Source organism: Rhea americana, unplaced genomic scaffold, assembly GCF_003343005.1.
Source record: "Rhea americana isolate MKP2758 unplaced genomic scaffold, rheAme1 scaffold_2, whole genome shotgun sequence".
In the NCBI taxonomy this organism is placed as follows: Eukaryota; Metazoa; Chordata; class Aves; order Rheiformes; family Rheidae; genus Rhea; species Rhea americana.
In genome coordinates, this window is record NW_028186149.1 from 9,546,883 (window position 1) to 9,569,443 (window position 22,561).

Consider the following 22,561-nt stretch of genomic DNA (forward strand, 5'->3'; position numbering starts at 1 on the left):
CAAATCTGTATTCTAAAAACAAGTATAAAATATTGACAAGATCCTCAAACTGTGAGACGCTACACGAATTCTTCTAGACAGCCTGTGGCTTAGGTGGGACTTTCCTTTTGAAGATGTTTCTGGATTAAGAGTCCTGTGACTAGGTATTGCTTTGCCTCACGCCCAGTTGTTTGTTTAACATAATTCATGGAAAGAAAAATTACTTTCGGGGAGCTCTGTGTCTCGTCTCTGCACCATTCCCATAGCAAGATTCCRTAAGATCAGCAGGAGAGTCCTAACTACCRGGAGCGGAAAGACGAAGTCGCAAAGCRCTCGCCTCTGCAAAACCAAAACCCYGCATTTCTGCAGGACCTCTGGTACTGCAAGATGCAAACAGACAACAACGTTTTCTGGTTTTGGCTGAATATTTCTAACAGCAAAGTAGTATTGCTGCTTGGTATTGTAACGGTCTTCCTCACTAATCAGCTTTGTGTGTGGACAGTAGTATTTCATCCCTCACATTTTCAAGTGTTTGATATGCTGAAGACTTTGATATTTACAGGTCATAGCTTTGCAAGTCAAGAACTGTCGGGACAAAGACAGATGATTCAACAGCTTAGTGGTGGCTGTTGTAGGCTTTTGGCACATTTACAGACAGTTTGGGATTGTGGACAGATGATATTTTTCACTGAAGCTTCTGCTAGAATGACCATCAAAATTAGCTACTAGTATTCAATTCTCATTTAAACCACTTCCCCTGGGATTCAGCATCAATAACGCACTAAGCTGAACRGGGTCGTTCACCCTGACCGTGGTTTTACTTCTGTTAATCCATGCACTCTGGAAGACGATGCTAGATTCGTTACCAGCTGCTCACACTTGCAAGGATTTTGCCGAAGTTACTGCTAGGAAGAGCCTAATGAAGAGCCTAACGAAGAGCGCTCAATCACAGCCTTGTAGGCACGAAACTCCCACCGCTAYGAGCCCACGGCATTAACAGGGAACTTTCCCTTCAGCGGTTTACGAAGCRGCCAAAGGTGACAAGAAATTAACAGGCAGGGTTGTGAAGATGATGAACGCTCCTCAGAGGAGGGAAGAAAGATAAAAACAGGGGTGACCGAGGAGATGCGCTCAGAGTAGGAGCGGGCGGGCACGTCCTCCCTCGCCGCGGGGAGCGCCGCGGGAGGCGGCCGGCAGGAGCGAGCGAAGGCGGCTCGAGCGCGCGGCCGGCTGAGCGCTGCCGAGCAGCAGCRGCTCGTGCTTTGCGGCGCTCCGCTCACAGGCCGCGTGGCGAGGGACTGCGGAAACCCTTCGCCTCGTCCCTAATTCGCGGAGCAGCTTGGAAAAAATTCGCCCTCTCTTACATAAAAATAAAAATAGGTGTTTGTCTATAAAAAGGCCTTATCTAAACAGCATTTGTTTTCTGGGCACAGAGGCACCTAGCGTAAAGCTGTTTTTAAGAAAGAGAATTCCTAAAAAAGAGATTCTTTTCCGTCACTGAACATTTGCTAACGCAAAGTGAACCTGCTTATTTGATTTCTCAGGATGGTCACTGAACAAAAGGAGGGGGAAAGGGGGGGAAAAAGCATTATTCAGCAGCTCTAACACCAGCTCACAGGCCTATCTCACCGGAAAACACCGAGGAAAGCCGGACGCTCTTGCCAGGTTTCTGAGKCCAGCACTGACTTTTGCCCACCGAGCCGCCATCTTACAGACGCTTTTTGTCCGCCATCTTACACACGCCAGCGGGGAAGGGGGCGATTCCCAGGCCTCCCCGCTGGATCCCAGGAAGCGCGAACGGCAGGCGTGTGCACCAGAGGTGCCGAGCACAGGGCCTTTATTAGCAAAAGGCYGTGCAGCTGAGGTAGGACATATCCTGCCATTAAACACTTCGAGGGAGAAACCCGTGTCCACCCCATGATGGCCCAAGATGAACCACCGCTGTGTCTAAACAGAGCCCGCGGGGCTCAGTGGAAATGGCGGGCTAACCTGCTCTGAAYGCGGGCAGGGCGGCACTGAGCAGCGACAACCGAGGCAACAAGCCCGGCTGGCTCTGGGCAAGGGGTGGCAAGCAGCTCCCGGCCATGCCACCGCGAGGATGTCCCAGAGAGGCTGCTCCCCCTGAGGGATGTCCCGGAGAGGCTGCTCCTGCTCAGGTGCCTGCCTCAGGTCAGCCTCCATGACCCAGGGGCTGCCCAGGGGCCAGCCCTGTGCCAGGCAACACAGCCCTGATGCAGCATCCTGGGGATGTTCAAGGGTAGGGGAACACTTTCTGTGGAGCTGAAGCCCATTCAGGGCAATGGAGAAAAATGCATGCAAAAATCTCTTGGAGAGGGGGCAGTCTCCACCTGGGGCATCCTTCTCTCTAAAGGAGAAAAACCTGCCCTGTGGCAGGGGAGGAAGAGGCCTGGTGCCAGGACAATTCCTGAGGAGCTGTGTGGGGCTCGCAGGTTGGCACAACAAKGCAGCTGTGGGGCCACCCCAGAGCTTCGGAATACAAGTAACGTCTCACACTTACAATCCTCTGCCCAATGGACTCTGTGTGCTCTGGAGCCTGGTGGCAGGCACGAACGGGAGCCACCACTGTGAGGGCCAAGACTGAGGAGAAGAGCTGGAGCTGGTGTCCGGAGTTTCCTGTGTGGCATTTCCTCCTAGAGTACTCTCTGATTTTGAACAGGAAAAAAATACAATGAAACAGTGGGGAAGGTTATAAAAGATGGAGTTTGGGGGGATGTTTTGAGTGATWATATAGGGAGGTTCTCAGATTTAAGACCCTCATACTCACTTCTGTTTGGGAGGAAATAGAGAGAAAGGGGGTCATTCCAGCAAGGACCTAGAAGGATGGAAACAGCCAGTTTCCCAAAAACTGAACCTTAGATGCAATATTGGATGAGGAAAACTATCTGGGACAAAGCCAGAAGACACAGAACAGGAACCCCTTGAAGGACATCGCYGTTGTATCTCTGGTGCACGAGGCACCCACAAATAACCACTGTGGCAGAAGAACACAGTGGTTTAACTCAGCAGCTTTAAACTTCATCTGTTAGATCRATGCAATCACATGGAAACACTTTTCCTGCATCTTAAGAGTGGCTTAAAATATTCTTAGCAAACTGGATCTGAAACAAGCTGACTAAACCTCAAAAGAATTGGATTCACACCAATAAAAGAATTTGTTTGTGGAGTCTTTTGCAATCCCCTAACCAGAATTACATTAAAATCACATTTGCATATTAAAACCAGTGAAACAAGCCCTAAGGTTGCTCTACAGGAAAAAAAAAAAAAAAAAAAAAAACAGCAGAAGTTGGAGCAAGGTCCTCAGAGTGAAAGCCATAAAACATTGTGATGAGGGCCCTGACTGCCTGTATTGCTTGCAACTCTGAATTACGTTGTCCCCTGATGCCCAGCAGATGCAGTTAACAGGCCTGCAGTCTCAGGGAGCTCTAAAGCGTCATGGGAGTAGAGGAGAAGCAGAGCAAGCTGCCTGTTAAATGACTGTATCTATCAGACTTGCTATCAAATAAAGATACTAAAAATGGAGATCACTTATTCACAACCACACATGGTTTCTGACGTCATTTTCAATTTTGAGGAGTCTGATCTAACCCCACATTATGCAACTATTGAATATCCCACACTGGCAAAATCTAATTTTCACACGCCTACATGCTATGTACCTGATTTTTATTTTTATTTTTAAATATCAACAGCCTACAGCAATCTTTTGTTGAGATTTAAATGGTCATAATGGTTATAAAAGGTCTCAACTTCAAAACAGCAGTTGTTTAAAAGGAGGAAAAGCAAAAGTACAAAAAGTCAAGTCTAAACAGATAATGCACAGTAACAGATGAAATCAAAACTCAAGGGACAACTGCAGACAGAACCTATCTCCACAGAGTTCCAGCATGTGGATCATATATACATGTGCAAAAAGTATTTAATGCATTTTTTAAATCTATAAACCACAGTTCTTTTAAAGGTCACTTTTATAATAGAGATGTGCCAAAAAAAAAAATCTTTAGTTGTAATAAGTGAACATCATGACATGGCCCTTTTTTGTCTGTCACTGCTGGAATGCGTTAACTCAGTGCCTAAGCAGGCCTGATCTAAGCAAGTAATCCTATCACATAAAAAAGTTTTTTCCTGAATTAACTTAGATCCTGTGTAAATAGAATCACAAACCAGCTTACAAAGAAAGAAATTGAAGGCAGTCTTAGAATAAAACAAGACTTGGGCTGAAATCTTCTCTCTTTTCCTTTTAATGTCATTGCCTGTAATGGATCAAGCTTCCTTCTTGCTGGAATCCAATATATGACCTTGCATCACTCAAAATGTATTTAGAGCTGCTGAATAACCAGGTATAGAACACAACAGCATTTTTGCCTTTAGGTTTTTTTCCTTGTGAGTGTGATTTGGTATTTAATTCCCATCCCACTATTCCACAAGGTGGGAACATATAAATCATGTGAAAAGAATTTGATTTCATGCAGTCATTACCATGCAAGGCTCCTCAAAAACCTGAGCTGAGCAACACACTTCCTAGTAGCTTTATAATATGCTTTTCAGATCAGTGTCTCCCAAGTCACTACAGTGGCAGTGAAACAACAGTGATCAAGTTACACAGAGGTGCATGTGCTCTGCCTACAAAATAGTAACCCAACTTAAAAAAAATGGTCCCAAGAATCAGRTGTGCATTTTTCAGAGATATACGTACCAACTAAGCAATATGGGTTCAAAATTGCGAGCCAAAGAAAGATAATCTAGTTAAGCAAGGGAAGCTGTCATAACCTACTGAGTAAGATGCACGACTGACTTGAAATATAAGARACAAAATTCATTTCAACACCGCTGAATTTGTGCTCTATGAGCACAAGCAAGCACATGCAGCCTGTCTCAGAGATTATATGAAAATCACTGGATTTTTTTCTGTGAATCAGACCTGACTGACATGGTCCCTAAGGATACTGGCATCTGTGTAAAGTGATTCACTTGACTGCAGCTCATCACAGGCACATTTTACTAGGTTGATTTACAAACTGCAGGAGCTCCATCTCATCTTCTCTCTGCTCCACCAAGGAATAAAAGCATATGTTGCTAGGAGTCCTGATAGTCCAGACTAGAAAAAGACTTGTTTTCTGTTTCTATGGTTGCAACAGCCCTTAAGAAAGATATAAATTTCCCTGCAACAACTAACTGCATATTCATTTTAAGGTAGATCTAGTTCCAGATTCCTGAGACAGAACCCTCTACCTGTTCTCCACCCCACACAGTCAGAGCAGCAATATAGAAAGTTTCTATTCTCAACAGAATTCAGTGAGCAGCACAATTGGTTTGGAAAACAAACAAACAAACAAACAAAAAACCCAAATCCACAGCAAGTTTTCAGCCTCTATGTACAAAAACAATGCAAACAAGTGGAACATTCTAATTATATTTTGTAAAACACACATTTGGGATCAAGAAAACATCAAACATCCAGACTCTAGATTACAAAAATCTATTGCCATCTAGTTGTCAACCCCAAGTTTAGACAGTCCTTGTCGGAAATCATGTAATTCATCTATCTTCCCATCTAGTACATCTAAAAAATTCTTTAATTCAGTTTTAAGGTTGGTCTGCCTATGTTTGCTCTCTTCAACTTCTGTCCTTAGTGTTACGACTTTCTCTTCAAGATCTTTGTTCTTTTTCTCAGCAGCCTTTAAGACAAAAAAGACAATAACATGAATCATAGAGGAGACTGATGAGTAACGTTTAATAGAGTAAAGCAACAAATGCCAGCCAGATTGTCAAAGTTTGCTTTGACTTCTGCAATCTGATAATACAAGCACCTCTGAAAGCAACTGATACGTGTTTTTTTGGTTTTTTTTTTCCCTTTTAATCAGACTAGCACAAGAAAAGGGCACAGATTACCTGGAAAAGATGCTTTGCATCAGATTTTGCCATTTGGTTGATACCTTAAAATTCAGTTGGATTTAAATCATGCATTGTGCATATATTTCTGTCATTGCTACAGTTGCGAATGAGACACTATGCSACCAACTATACATAAAATTATCTGTGGTGGTTTAGCCTTGAAAGACAAGCTTAACAAAATATTGCCTTAGAAATAATGTCACTTTATTCAGTACTTCTGGATTTTTTTAATGTTATTATTATGTCTAATTTGACTCTAAGCATGAACATTCAGACAAAGTATGKGTCAGCAATGTAAAACTTTGCTCRCTGCAGTTTGCCCCATTATTTTCTCCTCTCATCATCTCTTCTGCCTATTTTTCTCCATTTCATGAGCGCAAGCATGCATGTACTCTCACCAAAAAAAGAGATAACATATTTTACCATGCTGAATCAAGCCAAACTCGTATGTTAACCATTTGCAGTAGCTGCCACTCCTCAGCAGCCTTCCATCTGTTTTAGAGCATGCAGATTATGAGACCGATGGCTGGTTTGATTGATCAGATGTGATTTCATTGATTAGATTGCTTACATTGTTCTCCTTTCATGTATTAACTTACTGCATTTAAACAAGCCCTGACTTTAACAAGCTATTGATCTGAGAAGTCCAAAGATCAACCCCAAGCTGGGCAGGGCTCTTGGCACATCAGCTGCCTGAGGGATCCCAGAGCCGCGTGCTCATCTCCCAGCTGAGGAGCCGTAGGTGAAAAATCAAGTTACACTAAGCAATACTGTGCTGAAAAGGAATGAGGCAGCACATAAACAAGGCAGCAAGGGAGCTGTTTGAGGGCCACACAGAGAGGGGCTGCCAGCTCCAGCACACAGAGCGGCTGTGATGGTACAGCTACACGAGCCCACAGCACCAGAAGGACGGGATACAGAATATCCTGGAATCTGTTGGGGGGAGAGGCAACATGGTCCCAGGCGAGTCATTTTTTTGTGAATAGCAAGACAAAGAAGCAGAGCTATTTAATTACTCCTATGTTGGGAAGGGCACAGCGCATTTTGCATGCAATTAGCATTTCTTGTTTTTACAAACAGGAGCTCTTTTGCCTTCAAACCCTGAAGACTGAACAGATAGAASTATATAGTTAGGAGAAAGAAAATAAGCGTATCAACTATTTTTAAATTAATTTGATAAAGTGTACCTGTAATTTTTGAGATACAGATTCACATTCTGACATTAGCTGTGGTATAATTTCACCCTGTTTTCGGAGCTCCTCCAGTTCCTTTGAAAACAAAATAAAACAAAACAAAAAATTACAGTAAACTTCAATTTAAAACATAAGGAAAATTTGAGAATCTGAAATGACTTTGCATATTTTATTGCAATCTGCACAGTATTTGGATTTAAAATAATCAAAATAGCATGTTAGCATTCCAAAACACATGCTATTTTATATTAGAATAGACTACGTATTTTCAAAAAAGACAGTGTAATCCAATCTCTAGTATGACTGCTGTTAATTATATTAATGAACTCTTAATCCAAAACATACCTATGCAAAAAGATATATTCAATAAGAAAGAAATCTGAAGTGCTGTAATGCTACTAGCAWTTTATAGATGGTAGCAAAGAGCAAATTGGATGTGAATTTGCAATGATACACAGCAGCAAAAAAGACYGATGGAATTATGAGCTGAATATACAGAAGCATCATTACAGAGTTCAGTAGTAATAGCCTCTCCTCTACCATACAGCCCTAAACATCACCTCCCAAAWTTTGCATTCAGTTCTGACATCACTATAAAAATTCAGAGAAATTAGTTGAAAGGAGTTCACAAAAAGAGCTACATGACTTCACAGCAGACTRTATTTCTGATGGAAATTTAAGAGCATTAAATGTATTAAAACTGCAAACACACACCACCAATAAGGGTGGTATGCAAAGACTCTAAGATGGCTGGTATATTTTAAAGAAGTATTGTCAGAGGATCTAAAATGAATGTTTGTAGATCCAAGAGAAATTCTGTCTCTTGAAGAGAGTGCAAGATCCTCCTTCAGAGACTACCCATGTAGCCCACATTCTCAAGAATAAACRTGGTTAAATCCTCTCTGACCCGTATTGACACAGGACAGCAAAACCACTCCATTTTGAAAAGTAGACTTCCTAGCTATGAAAACRTGACTCCTTCCCTAACAAGTGATCTTACAGCACAGCAGGTCTGTAATAGAATATATGTCAAGCTCTTCCACAGAACCAGACAACAAATAATTTTTTTTCCTCATAACTCCCAGATTCTTTTGCTCTAAGTGGAGCATATTCAGCAATAATATTCAGCAACTCCAGACTTGCTCAAATTTCACAAGAATCTAGTGTATTCTGAAGTGCACTTATTCCTCCTTCTGAGGTTTGCCAAAGTACYATTTCATCAATAAATTATATTTTTTGAGAAATTCCATAATTCCTAGACAATTCTGTTTCTGTTGCTTCCTTCCAGTTTTTCGGCATTTGTCTACACTAACGTAAGAGGACAAATCATGTATTAATATAGCTTTTTTTTTCTGAACTGCACTGTAGAATCTATTTAATTGATAAAAGAGCAACTATGTCCAGGTAATGTCCTAGCTACTGAAGGGGTTAAAAGGTACATGAGATATACCCATGTACCAAGGTAAACGTACATGGGAGCTCACATCTCAAAATACGTATTTTACTCCAGTGCGCTTGGTAKGGTTCTGTGATTCATATTGCTTTTCCCAAATAGCTCTGTCCTGACTTTTATGTTTTAAACTTTTCTCTCCTTGTTTCCCATGTGAACAGAATATCAACCTTTCTTCACACATGGCAACATTCATGAGCAGGCTCCATGCTGGTTTGAATTGCAAACCATGAAAAGGTTACTTACAGGTGGTTTAGACCTAATCAAGAACTTGCTAATTTAAGTATGCAGTTTGAAAACAAGTTAGTATATTGTCAATGTAAGTGGAAGTTAGGCCTGTAATATTCACAAGTAAATCAAATTTCCATTTGATTTGGTAACYGTAAAAATGTGAATCTCAAGGAAAATGCTAGTAGAGAATAAGGGTTATTATACATGTTATTACCAAAGAGAGGCTGGGAAGAAAGCATGACATTTTCCTTTGAAATATGGTGCTGAACACCATATTATATTTATAACACTGCATCAAAATCCATCTCCTTAAACTATTTCCTTGTGCCATCTTAAAACCCCTTAACAGCACTGCTTTTAAGAGCACCAACTGAGACGCTGTAATGACACCAGGCAAACTCTACTGCCCTGCTGACAGCTTTTGCTCTCCAGCCAGCGTAGAGCATTGGTCACTGTAATGAAGGAAAAATACCCAAGGATTCCATTATTTTCCCCATTGTTCAGGGACTTTAAGCCAACAACATCATTCTCCTTGGAAATAATAAACACCCTGTCTGTCAAAAATGACAGCCTGAGGTACTCTAAATGAACGTGAATTTCTTGCTCTTGGCATTACTCTCAAGATCAGAGGGAGAGCAGTAAAACGACAAAGCTGAAGACTGTGAAACATCTGGAAAAAAAAGGCATTGCTTCACAAATACCAAGTTATTTCGTAAATGATGTCTTTTTAATGACAAGTCTTCTTGCTCCCGACGGCTAAAGGAATACAAGATAGATATAATTCTGCTCTCAGGATGCATCTGTCTYGCTTTGGGCAACTTGTTTAACCTCTCCAATCCCTCTATTAGGAGGAAGGTGCTAAGTACGTAAAACTATCATGTTTGCTAACCCCTGCAAAAATACAGTGTGTGGTCACACAACACAGCACATCATGAAATTGAGACATGAAGAACTCCATCAGACTACTGATAAAGAATTTTACACAGACAATCTAGAAAAGGGCAATGCYTGAGACACTGGTCTTTGACTGTAGGTGAGCCATTCCATAAATGGAATACACACAAAATTAGAAGCAGAGAGACCAATCCAAACTTGAAAATGCATGCGACTTCCGTATTTATTTCACTTACCAGCTCTTTGTCYTGAAGTTCTGTTTCCAGTTCCTGGAGACGTCTGCTCAGCTGTGCATTTCTTTCCTTCTCTTTATTTATTTCATTGCACTGTTCCTCCAGTTCTTCAATCTTTAAGAAATGTCAGACACCAGTTGAAAATTACAATTTTCTGAAAACTTTGGGGCAGACCACATGTGATATAAATGAGCATTRTTCCACTGAACACAGGGAAGCAAGGACAATTTTAATTTGTTAAGCATCTGTTTCCTAGAATGCATTGCTCTGTTCAGTGCATGAAGATTATCACTTCTGTACTTAAAAAGAATCAATTTACACWTCCACTAGGAAGCCAGTGTTTACTATCTATCTTTCACATAGTATCTCATATAATTACCTGAGAATGTGCAAAACACYAAGGTGCTAAAACGAGTAACAAACAGAGGCTGGAGATAAAATCTGCACTTCATTTCTATGAAACTGACACAAGATTATAATGGATGGGTTTTCTTCAYGCAAGGAGAAGAAGTCCCTCTAGCATTCCCAGCTTTGCCTCCTCAGGGTTTGCTTATTATTTTAGCTGGAATAAGAGGGACACAGCATCAAAAYTTTGCTAGAAGAACCAGCTCAGAGTAACAGATGTTGCTTTGTTCTCTGGCCCAGGGAATTGTTTTGCTGATCCCATACCTCCTCTAGCCATCTCCAGACTTAGCCCCCAGGAGTTGCTGGCCAATAGGCCAGCTCATTAAAGTATGTATTTTAAATCTCAGCTTCTTGTTGCTTTGGGATTATAACTTCACTCATTTGAAGGTAGAGCAATATGCAAAAAAAATCTGACTCAATTAATAAAGGAGAAGGAGCTTCCCAGAGCACTGCAGTGGTGCATTGCAAGTGCCTAGCAGCAACTTGCTTGAGGAAAAGGCTCACAAAAATCTCTACATATGAAAAAGCACATTRTGCAGACAGTTTTGCTGCTTGGCTCCAAACAGCCCAAGTTTGGCTAGTCACTGCCACAGTAACCTTGCAGGCAGTTCTAGTAAGGCCATGTTTTGACAATCTCTTCATCTCTAGGCCACAGACTTTGAGAAGTGACATATTTCATCAGTTAACGTCAATGAGAACAACTTCTCTGTAAAAACACAGAAAACGAAAAAAATACACAGCAAAACATGTTATTTTCTTATTCRGTTCTTGGCTTTCCCTTCTCCCCCATCCAAAAACAAGACTGGATACAGAAGCCCACATTATCTAACAACTAATATTAATTTGTTAATGTCAAAGTAATATCAGTTAGGCAGTGATCTATATTAACCTGTATTACAGCTCTGATTTGATCTCTGAATTATCATCACACCTAAAATACATGTAAATAGATAGAGAATTATCTGTTTAAGGAAAGGTTGTTCCATTTGGCATTTGAGTAAATAGACAAATTGGATCACTTCCAACACTGAAACACCTCATTTGCAGCCTACTGACATACAAAAGCTATGAAATTCCTTCCTGTCTTTGAAAGCAAAATAAGCATTAAATAAACAAAAAACTCYACCAGACTCAGACAATTTGATCTCTATATCAAATGTCTCAGTGATCCATATAAATGAACAGGGAAAGGATCCAGCTTCTTCAAAGAAATTTAAGATGAGACTGAGATTATCACTGCTAGCTGTGCTCATGGAAACCACATTCCACTGTATTCAGGTTGGCGCTAACACTGTGTGGGGTGGTTACCAGCTTTGATAGCACTGTATTATTTTAGTGGCAGTACCAGTGAATATTCTGAACTGAGGTTTTGAAAATCTAAAATTATACTTCTTGGTTGTTCTCTCTCGTGGCCCATGCTCATTCCTGATATTACATTACTGAAAAGCATCATGCTCAGCAACAGAGGGGGAAAGGCTTTCGACAATGATCTTTTGCAGATTTCGGGACATGACACTCCCTGCGTGAGAGCTGGAGGACTGGGTTCTCAGCTCAGCCCTTTGGTCCCTCCTGCTGTTTGTGCTTGCAGGGTTGAGAACATAACTCACATTCTCATTCATTCTACCTATGGAATTTATTCCTGCTACTGAGTGGCTCCCAGCTTTATTTTATATGAGTAACCATGCCATAACCATTCCTTCTGCTCATTCATCAACTGGCAATATTTTAATAGGCTTTGAATGGAGTATGTAAAAGTATTTTTTCTTTTAAAACTCCTCTGTTTTATCAGCCTTGCCAGCAGCCCCTACAGACAGACAACAAGAGTCCCAGATCAAGAGGCTAGGAGCTTCACGTGATAGAGCAGCGCCAGTCCTCCTAATCCCCAGCCCTTTGAACTTCCCCGCATGCTGGGAGCACAGGGAAACAACTCTCCCTGTCGACTTTCCTTTCAAAGACAAAGTCTCCTAACATAGAAAAAAAGATAAAGAAGCAGAAATCCAAGAGAAAGAATAATGGAAGGAATAAGGAACTTAAAATAGATGCCTTTCCTGTGTGTACACTCTGCCTCATATGAGACAGTGAGCACATAACAGGAGTGTTCAGAGTGCTCTGGGGACAATTTTTCCAAGTTCATTTAACACTCTCACTACAGACACATTATTTCAAGTACATACATTTATATCTATATTTCAAAAAAAACATGGAAAATGGAACTTTGTGGCTTAAYCTCAGGATTGGTGCTATCTTTGACTACCATCCTAAAATCACTGTGTTTTGACTTTTTAGTGCTTATTAAGAGGAGAACAGGCCCCAGGCATGAGGGTCCTCTTGGCATTCATCCGATTATAGCCAGCACGTCGGGGCTACCTTGTTCCTGAGTTGATCATTTTCCTCCTTGCACGCCAAGAACTGTTTCTTCCAGTGCTCGATGCTGGCAGCRGAATCCTGGAGGGCCGAGGTCAGCCTGGCGTTGCTCTCCCTCAGCGTCTGCAGCTCCGTCTCCCACTTCTTTACATTGGATGAACTGAGAACAACAGGATGCCATTAGGTGGCTTAACCTTTAATCCTACGTATTATTATTCTTTACTTGCCTACAAACTCAACCACCCGTGGTCTACGTCCCAATAATCTGCATACTCAGATGTATATAATCGTCTCTAGGCCCTAGCCACTTAAGGAGAACATAAGCCTTACTTTGACTGTCTCTGGCAAGACAAAGGGATCTGTCGACTCCAGCAACACAGACCTGTGCTCTGGAACAAAAAGTCCAGCTGTCTAAGCAGGGTGTAGAGTTAACCTGGTAAGTGGGACCTCCACCTTTTGCAGACCTGTGTTTTACTCCAGCATTCCTCACTTCTCCCCTCCAGAGCTGCATTGTGCCTTGTTAGACACCGCCTTGTTAGACACTTACCAGCTAAGTAGTGCCCATACAAAAATGCATCTCTGTACATTTGTAGATGATGCTGAGACCATTCAGAATGAAAGATGCCAGAGTGCTTGGCATGACATCTTTTTTTTTTCATATAATACATGTATTTTTTTTCTATAGTTTATTTTTTATTTCTTTATGTTCATTTTTAAACTACAAAAGTGTTACGCAATTCTAAAGAACTGATCAGCTCAATCTACAAATCCTCAAGCTACAGTATAAAGAAAGAGAYTAGAAAGTGAATGAGAGGCTTTGAAACTCCTAACTGGTTTCTACTTGCCCATGGAGGTGTCTTCAGCAGTAAGAATGAGCAAAAATGATTTGAAATAGGTTATGCTATTGAAATTTCAGTGAAGATGATGTACTTCAAACATAACATATACAACCTTAGAATTGCTCACTGTATAATGCTACTTATGTTGCTGCTGCCTTAATTTTTAAATAGCTTTTTAAGAGTAGCTTAATGCTGATACTTTTTTTTTCTTTTTTTTTCTATTCACAGATATATTCACACACAAGAGGCAGACAAGATAAGTAAGGTCCTGGGAATGGAATTATGGTATTTTAATATAATGACTTCACACATTCCAATTGTTGTATTTTCACTATGGCTACAAATTATTCCTCTCAGCATTTTCAAATAATTTATGAAAGCAAATAGAACAAAACACAACTTCAAGGGACACTGTCTGCAGCTTTAGAAATAACCCCCAAAGACTTAAAATAGATAGTAAAGATACATTTTTCACTTCGATTTTAACAGTTGAGTACATTCTCTTCTATAATTTTAAATCTCCCTATCTCTTTTCACAGAAGAAGTAAACCTAGCAAGCTCAAAGAGGGAGAGAAGATTGATTTCACACATTATCAGAAGCAATTGCTCCCCCATGGCCTAGATGTTATTTCCGTAGCTCTACGCCCTCCCATATGAAGGAGGCTATATGAGCTGGTGCCACCAGAGTAAAAGAGATCTTATCTCATCATGGACTAAATCAGGAAAAACTAATTGGTAAATATCTCCCAACTGGATACCAAGAGGTACTTACTAAAATTGCTCATTCACTCATTCTGCTGCATCGTTTTAAATTTATGCAATTACATTTGAATAATTTCTGTTAATACCATTAGCCATCAGGTAATTACAGCAAACTTTTTTAATGCAATTTCGGTATTAAAAGAACTTCACCTTTGGGCTAGAGCAATTTTTAATTTATCATTCTCAGACTTCAGATGTGCATCAGCAGGACCGCCATGTGACGCTTTCTCATCATCTGTCCCGTTCACACTGGATGCACGAGTGGAAGATGGTGTTTCTCGCCCAGATTCCTGTTGCATAACACACAAGTCAACGCAAGCCTTCTTTCAGCCTCCCACATCTCCCTCAAAACAGCCTGGATTGCTTTGAACCAAATGCAGCACAACTGCTAGGAAAATTATGTAACTTGTAATGGCTACATAAAACAGGATCAAAGTAGGCTTTTCTTCTTTTCAGCCAAAATGTGCTTCTATTTGTACCTTCWGATCAATTTGCTGGTGAAAATACGTACAAATCTGCAGGGTAGATAGAACTTAGTTGGACACTCATACTTTATAAGAACAYGATGATTATGCACCTTGTGATAGCTTCACAAAGCCCAGGGTCATCGCTTGACTTTTTGTGGCTACAATCCCACATGGACCCCCAAAGCTAATTCCTTTCAGAAAATAAAGGCCATATGGCCATGYGCTCTCTTGGATACAGTAGTGGTTACAAATACACAACCTTTATGTCTTGAGCGCAAAGCCAGTCTCTTTAAAAAGAATGACAAAAATAACAATGACATGCAGAACAGAAGTTTAAAATGTTCAAGACATTAAAAAATATTTTTAATTGAAAAGGCTCGTGTTTCTAAAGGGTTTTTTTGTTTGTCTGTTTTTTAAGATAATGAAACAATAAAGCACACCTGGAAGCATACAAATTCCAAACAAATAAAACCAAAAGATACCACTACTCCAAGGGGTTATATTCATGCATTGCCTAGTGCTGAATACTAACACAAAACAAAGAAAATCATAAAAGCCACCAAAGGAAAAAAAAGGATCCAAAGTCAGCCTCTCAGACCGATATTTGTGGACCTCCTGAAGCAGGTTATTTGCAAGGCTAAGCATTCAGCAACTTTTATTGCATTCTTCTGATCATGTAAATGCCTTTCTCCTGAAAAAAATCTATCTAACTTTCCTCTAAATACTAGCAGAAGCCAAGAACTACCACTAAACAAGGTTCGTTCTTAGCTAATGCAGTGCTTATGAAATCACAGTAAAACCATTATAGAGGGACTGTGACAACACTAAAGTTTCCTCAATTTGTAACAAAACAGTTCTCACTGGACACAGAGGCACATCGCTATAGTATGATGTGCTGTCTAGAAAGGTGTATTACACAAATATGCAACATAAGCTTCTTCTAACCGTTCACTAAAGCACTGCCTCTGTTTCTACATCACAACTTTCATTTCATTACACTTAGGCAATGAACAACACTATGACCAYGAAATAAGTCTATGTATTCGCAAACTGAACTCCTACAAAAATAGTTTAGACAAGTGAAAAAATGAAATACTTCAATATATCTTATTGATTGTCTGCTGAAGCACTATATTGTGACTTACTTTGTGATCTGGACTACATGTAACAGTACAAATCAAAGGATATATAGCTTTCCTTGTTATTAAAAAAGTTATAATAGCTCAGTGTTTAAAAAAATATGTTGAAATGAAGGCAAAGAGCATGGTTGGATAAAAAAATATTCCTTTGACAATGTTAATGCCCAGCAGCTGACAATTACCTTTGGTAATCTTCRTCTTATACCTTTTAAGTTTGCTGCCAGAAGCTGGTGCGGTCCATTAGAAAATTTTGCTTTAAATTTCTCCTTTACTTTAAATTTCTCCTTTATGCATATAGGTATTAAGATCAATTACAAACCTGGGAATGATTGCTTGAGGTTTCAATTTTCTCTTGAGATCTGTCTCTTGCTAGTTTYGCAGCTTCTTTTACTTCTTGGAATTTCTCCGCAAACTGCAAAATGCATGAAAGATATTTATTAAAATGATATATGACCTATTAATTCTATTCAGATTACTATCTTTGTATGKCACATAGAAGTCTAAAAGTGCACAACTGATTTTGATCATTTTAAATTGTTGGCAAGAAAAAGTATTTTAATTTTTTCTTCAATTTTGCATTAAATGTAGGGCAGGTGCCTCCAAAAGGAACGGCAGTACTGCTTCCCGAAGAGGGATGGCATCTCCATAGTTCTAGGTGATCTTAGTAAAAAGGAGCTATTGGTGCATCTTGGCTTGATTTCTTCTTGTTTATTTTCTCCTCCTTCTCTCTTTCACTCAGTATTGATAGTCTATTAAAATTTAAAGTATAGAAGAAGTAGGTTTAGATAAAAAATGATCAAATGGCTCTTGTTCTTAAGAATAAGTCAAATTAAAGAATGCAAATGAATTCATGAGATACCTGCAGGACTGCAAGCAAGGCATTGCTGAGAAGAAAAAAGCTAGGCCTGAACAAGCCAAGGGCCCATATGTAAATCTGGCACTTTTGGGTCTAATTTTCTAATCACTGTCAAAAATAAAGGCAGAAGACTTCATGAAGAGAGAAGGCTTGAATGCTTCCTGCAAGAGGGTTATGTCAAATTAGGGTAGGCAGGGGAAAGTAAAGATAAAGCTGAAAATTAATTATCTGATTTGTACAAATCACTGTAGGACATCTGCTCCTGAGCCAGTCTGGCACTTTTGAAACGCCAGTATTATTTAAGCCATTGGGTGTTGCAGGGCTTGCACCGTAAGCGAAGTTTTAAAAGGAGGATTGCAAAGATGAAAGAAAAGTCTGAAAAAAAAAATAAAAGTAAGAAATGTCCAGTATAAGAATGGGTAACTACTTCTTTCTGCCAAAGCAGCTTAGACTTACTTGCCTATATTTTGAGAAACTTGAAACACTAGAAAGGAAAGACACATTAGAATTTCATATAAATAGATCTTTTTCATTGCACACTTCCTGAATAAAAAGGATTTCCATTATATACTCCAATAATTCAGATCACTTATAAGAAAGTTGTAAATAAGAGTAGGGAGAAGGCCAGGGGAAGGGATGCAGAGCGGGGGGAGGGGGGGGAATAAAATCACACTTTATAGTTACAGAAAGGGAAGAGTCATTATCCAGTTGCTGATCTTTCTATCTTTTAGATTTACGGSTAAAATGCAGCGTGCTTACTCTCAGTAAAATACTAGGACTATAAAGACTGGTAAAACTTAACATTCTGCACAGTTCTAAGAGAACTTTGCATACGTATGTGGAGGTACCTGTATTCTTTACAAACACACAGAACAGAGATCACCAACAAATATCTATATATCATTCTTAAATTCCATGGGGCACAGGCACACATTCACAAAGCCAAGTGAAATTTCAAGTGTTCCTTAAGGACAGCTGTGGATTCCAGGCTGTTGCAATGCTTAAGAACAAGGACTGCGCTCTTGAATCCAGCTGCCTTCTACACAACCACTGAAACTGCATATGCAAAGTATTTGCTATCTATCTGGATGCGCAGTCAGCACACCAGTGATTTGCTTATCTTTGTAGCACCATAAAGATCATTAGGAACAACTCCATTACCTTCTGGCCTTGAGTGACTTAACTCAACTTTTATGTAAAATACATCTCCTGCTGTATCACAATATCTATAATAAACTGATCATTTCTAAAATAATGTGTCAACAGCAAGTTCTACACTTGGATTTTTTGGAAATGGTTAAAGGGCTATTTTGAGTCATTCTTTTACAATAAATCTTTATGGGCAAGCATGAAAAATTTATGAGGGTTCTTCATGGGCTATATGAAATATGAAAAGACAAAAAGAATTGGAAGTCATCTATCAAATTTTATTTTTGCAACTACGTTCATAAAACACACAGGAGTGTTCTGAAAAATAACGTGAGTTCAGAAGAAAAGGACATTTTTCATCATAAAAATGGTATACAACTAAACAAATCTTATCTTTAATACAAAAATGATAATCTCATTTCGCATCAGATTTTATTCATGCCTACAGTTTACCAATACATTCATTTAATACATTTGCTTTTASAAATAAGTACCAGTAAGTGATTTTTTCACCAACTTAGAGACAGATAAGATATTCTGCTTTAAAAGACAGAATTAATTCTTACTATGGTTACAAATGTAAAGACTCCTGTAATAAAAACTGCAGTGAAAGATTGTCTCTATTTGTTGTTTACTCCATACATTTGGAAATACTCAGTTCATAAAGAGTTCTGCTGTTTCTTCTCTTATTATTAGCTAATTATACCTGCTAGCTTTTACCAACAGTCTATTTCTCAAAGTTACAGAGGTTAACTTGGCTTGTTATGAAATTAAAGCCTTTCACTTGATTATTTTTCTGAGTGCAGAAGCCTGATGGTGACAGCCTAAACTTCATAGCATCACCCATGCTAATTGCTACAGCAACAGGCGAGGCGTTTCCGACGGCACTGAGATCCTACTGCGGCCAGTGGCGGAGACGGCACAGCCACAGTGTCTAACCACCAGCAGAAAGCAGAGAGGCACTTTCTTGCCACTAACTGACTCTATTATGCCCTGAACGCAAGTGAACTACAAATAATTAATATGGAAAAAAATCAGGTGCCATCTTCAAGATYTGAGCTGGGCTGTGCACTATCAAACCATTACAACAATAGTGAGTGCTTTTTAAATGTGAAATTCCTAGTTAGAAGTGAAGCAGTCTTCATTTAGTAAAGGAACAATCATGTTCTTTCTGCTTATCTGTTTTACTCCCTTCATCTTCCCTTTCCTCACCCTTGTCCTTGGGCAGACAAGGATGCCCAAAATTAGCAGACTAAACACTGCTGCCACATGAGCCCCAGCTTCAACAGCCAGTCATGGACTATGTAGTGCACTCTCCAGCGCTCTGGGAAGCAAGAGACCAAGCGTCAATATGGAAAAAAATGTGTTGCTCCCAAGGCTTGTGAAGCTCTTTCAGTCTGAGGATGCTGCGGCACATGAACACTGCATTTAGTTATGAATTTTAGTCAGTGAAATTTAATGGGGACTCAAAGATGCTACTGTATATTGCACAAATTATTTAAAGGCTGTTCAGATCTGAAGACAGCTTGTCACCCAGATAAATATATACACTTAAGCAGACCTTCTGAACACTTTATACATTAAGAAGTATTATTTTCTATGTGTAAGTTTTAAGCCCCTGATCTGGCATTATACATTATTTCTCCTACTGACAAATCGTGCCAGTGTCAGACACATGAAGCAGCTGCTCCCACCGAAAGCAGGCTCRTAAATATTTCATCGCCCTCTCCCTTTGCAGGAAGGCCAAAGCCAGGCGACACACCAGTCACAGCCTGTGAGTGCCGCAGTCCCCTGGCTCACGGCTCACGTGTGGCTGCTGCAGGGTCCCCTCAGGCCTGCAGTCCTGGGCAGGCGGGCCTGGACAAGTCTACCGACTCCGAAAAGGGGCTGGTAATTTGCATTAGCGTAACCACACTGCTGACAGAGAAGTCCATCAGACAGATGGGCCACGCTTCTTTTGTTTAATTCTGGGCAGGTAGTGCACACGTAATATGCACATGCACAAATCAAAATTAAAGGTCCAGCACTTCCCAGATGTAGGATGCAGTTTAGGATGTGCAAAGCCTGTTGAAAGAAGCTGAGAAACCTGCAGGAAGCTACATTTCCTGAGTTTCTCACTTGTATAAATCGACATCCCTATGCCCTCGCCTACCTGCTGCTCCTGAGATTGCCCTGTCTGTGTCAAAGCATCCTGAATGACAACAGAAATTTTAGTTAATGGCTTCCTGTGCAAAACACATCACTACTTTCACAGCATCAGCCCAGACACACCAGTAACTCTGTTTTGATTTGCCTGCAGCAGTGCGTGAATAATGTCTGGAGACCTTTCTGACATAAGGGTGGGAAGGAGGGAACAGCAAGTCCTGGGAAAAGGAAAAGGGACCCTGATGAGGACATTATTTTAAACACTGGGATATTCCCAATAAATGTGAATGGTAATTAGGTTACTAGGTCACTGCATGCAGATTTCATTAATGGCTCATGTTTAATTTGAACTGCTTGTCCCTATAGGTATGGATTAATGCCTAAATRTCTCGAGAGAAGCAAAGTATTAGAAAGAGATAATATATTTTACTAGGCCAACCAATATTCCTAAAAACACACAGGTTTTTAGGCATGCTAACCTCTTCTCATATCTCATTATTCTCTACTGTTTCCCACAGACATTTTTCAGATTTTTTTCTAAGCCAAGACCGTTGATCTCTGCTTTAGAGGAGTTTTAGTGTGTCCTCCCAATTCCAGATTAAAAGCTTCCATTATTTCCAGTAAATCTGGCAAGTTTTTATTTATATCTCTTATAAAAGTATAATGACTTCAGCATAAATTGAAACTTGATTTTACTATTCCCAGCAGACTCATACTTCTGTAATCTCTTCATCATCCCTGATCTTWTGTATTAATGGTTAAATAATTAAACTAAGAAGCATGGATGATAAGGGATATCTTTGTCCCATCCCTTTGAATACCCAGGTTTTCTAAGATTTTCTAGATAGACAACTGTTAGATTTTTTTATTATTATTATCCCGATCTATTTCTCCAAAGTATCCCTTAAATCACATTTCTCTAGCATTTGGACTAGAAACAGGCTTTCTGCTGACTTTRAAAGCTTTTTTGCATTCACAGGTAAGAAGTCTGTATGAGGCAATAGGCTYCATCCACATTTGGCAGATAGTGCAGTGCAAACATATCTGCAAACAGGTCTGGAGGATAAAATAGCTGGTGGAGGACCCTGCACCCACACGATGTGGGTTTCACTATGGATTTACCTCAGACTGGCACCGGTATGACCACATGAACATTAAAGAGCTGCTGCAGGGCTTCCCCAAACCAGCATTAAGTTTATTTTAAGTATGCGTTTGGACAGTTTTGGAGACAATGGTCTCCAAAAAAATCTCTCTGATTAGGAGGCAAGGAGCTCCAAATGGACATTGTGCCTGGCTGCCCTGTGCTTGGCTTAGCACCACACGACTCTRCACAGTGCACATTTATTCCCCTCCAGGACCCAGATACGTGGAGTCACCTCTCATACTGAAGAGGAGTGATTTCTGTGATTTAAAAAAAAATACTATTCTAAGGTGCTAATTCTTTCATTTGGTGTCCAAATGTTACATTGTAGCATTCTTATCTATTACTCAGAACAAACTATATACCCTGTAGGYCCCATATTCCCACAGAAAATATTTAGTTGTTATAAACACCTCTCTCATGGGAGTGAAGAATGTGCACAYGCGAAATGAGCAGTCCTCTAAGTTTGATTAAGTCTAAGTATCATAAAGTGCTACCATCACCAAGACCTCATTTTTAAAATAACAATTTTGCATGTGTTTGATTGGGTGACCTTAACATCCCAGGATACCAGATTATTGCCATGGCACCCCTAAGGATGTTCCAAGTCCAAAAATAACCCTACATGAAAAGTGAAATATGCTTTGCATTAAGAAATATCTGTAAAAATGCAGCTTTTCAGAAAACGCAGTTCATAAAACGTGTAATTCAATTGATGGAAAGGTCTTCCTTTAATTGCAATGGTCTGCCTTTGCTAAATTAGACACTACAAGAAACTTCTTGTTCTCTTRATTCCTTTCAAATCAAAGCATGCAAGAAGAGAGCAACACAAGAGATTGTGTACCATGTCCAAGGACACAAYGTTTAGTTACTGATAAAACCTGGTGCCAAGTAGCCATGCTTAAAGTGTCAACTATGTGTTAGAGAAGCAGTAATTTTTACTGCATGAACAAACATCTCAGCTGCTTGATGAGCATTTGGCAAGACTACTACTCTAACGACAGTGAATGTATTTTGAACTGCTGGTTATTCATTATGTGAGTTAGCTCTAGACTTCACAAGCCTGACACCATAGCAAGTCCYTGCTGAAAGGGAAGAGTTGCATTAATACCAAAAGCGTATTTGGGGTGTAGTTCAAAAGGATGCTGGCTTTGAGAGTCAACTTGGCTTTTCCTGGTTCCTCTTTCCCACTTCCCTGTCATGAATCATCATCATCTGTTCAGTTCAGTGACAAAACAGCTTTGGTCTGTGCTGCAAATGAGGTTACTGAACTGAAGTGCCAAAGTAGWAGTAGTAGTATTTTAACCCTGATCAGTTTATTGATGCTACGGAGGGACTGGCCCTATGAACAGTTTTATCGGCAGCTGAGGAASACAGCAAACTGCAAAATGAAGGCAAAAA

At 40.0% G+C, this 22,561-nt stretch overlaps 1 protein-coding gene across 1 annotated transcript in view; it reads right to left on the bottom strand.

Annotated features, from left to right (window-relative positions):
- Positions 1 to 5,394: 5,394 nt before the first annotated feature.
- HOMER2 (homer scaffold protein 2) overlaps positions 5,395 to 22,561 on the bottom strand; it is a 40,148-nt gene continuing 22,981 nt past the window's right edge. The window contains exons 5-10 of the mRNA XM_085303675.1: positions 16,189 to 16,281; positions 14,414 to 14,553; positions 12,666 to 12,822; positions 9,897 to 10,007; positions 7,080 to 7,160; positions 5,395 to 5,675 (exon numbers count right to left, since the gene is read on the bottom strand). Coding sequence (XP_085159801.1) covers positions 5,487 to 5,675; positions 7,080 to 7,160; positions 9,897 to 10,007; positions 12,666 to 12,822; positions 14,414 to 14,553; positions 16,189 to 16,281 — 771 coding nt within the window. The 3' untranslated portion in view covers positions 5,395 to 5,486. The remainder of the gene's footprint in view (positions 5,676 to 7,079; positions 7,161 to 9,896; positions 10,008 to 12,665; positions 12,823 to 14,413; positions 14,554 to 16,188; positions 16,282 to 22,561) is intronic.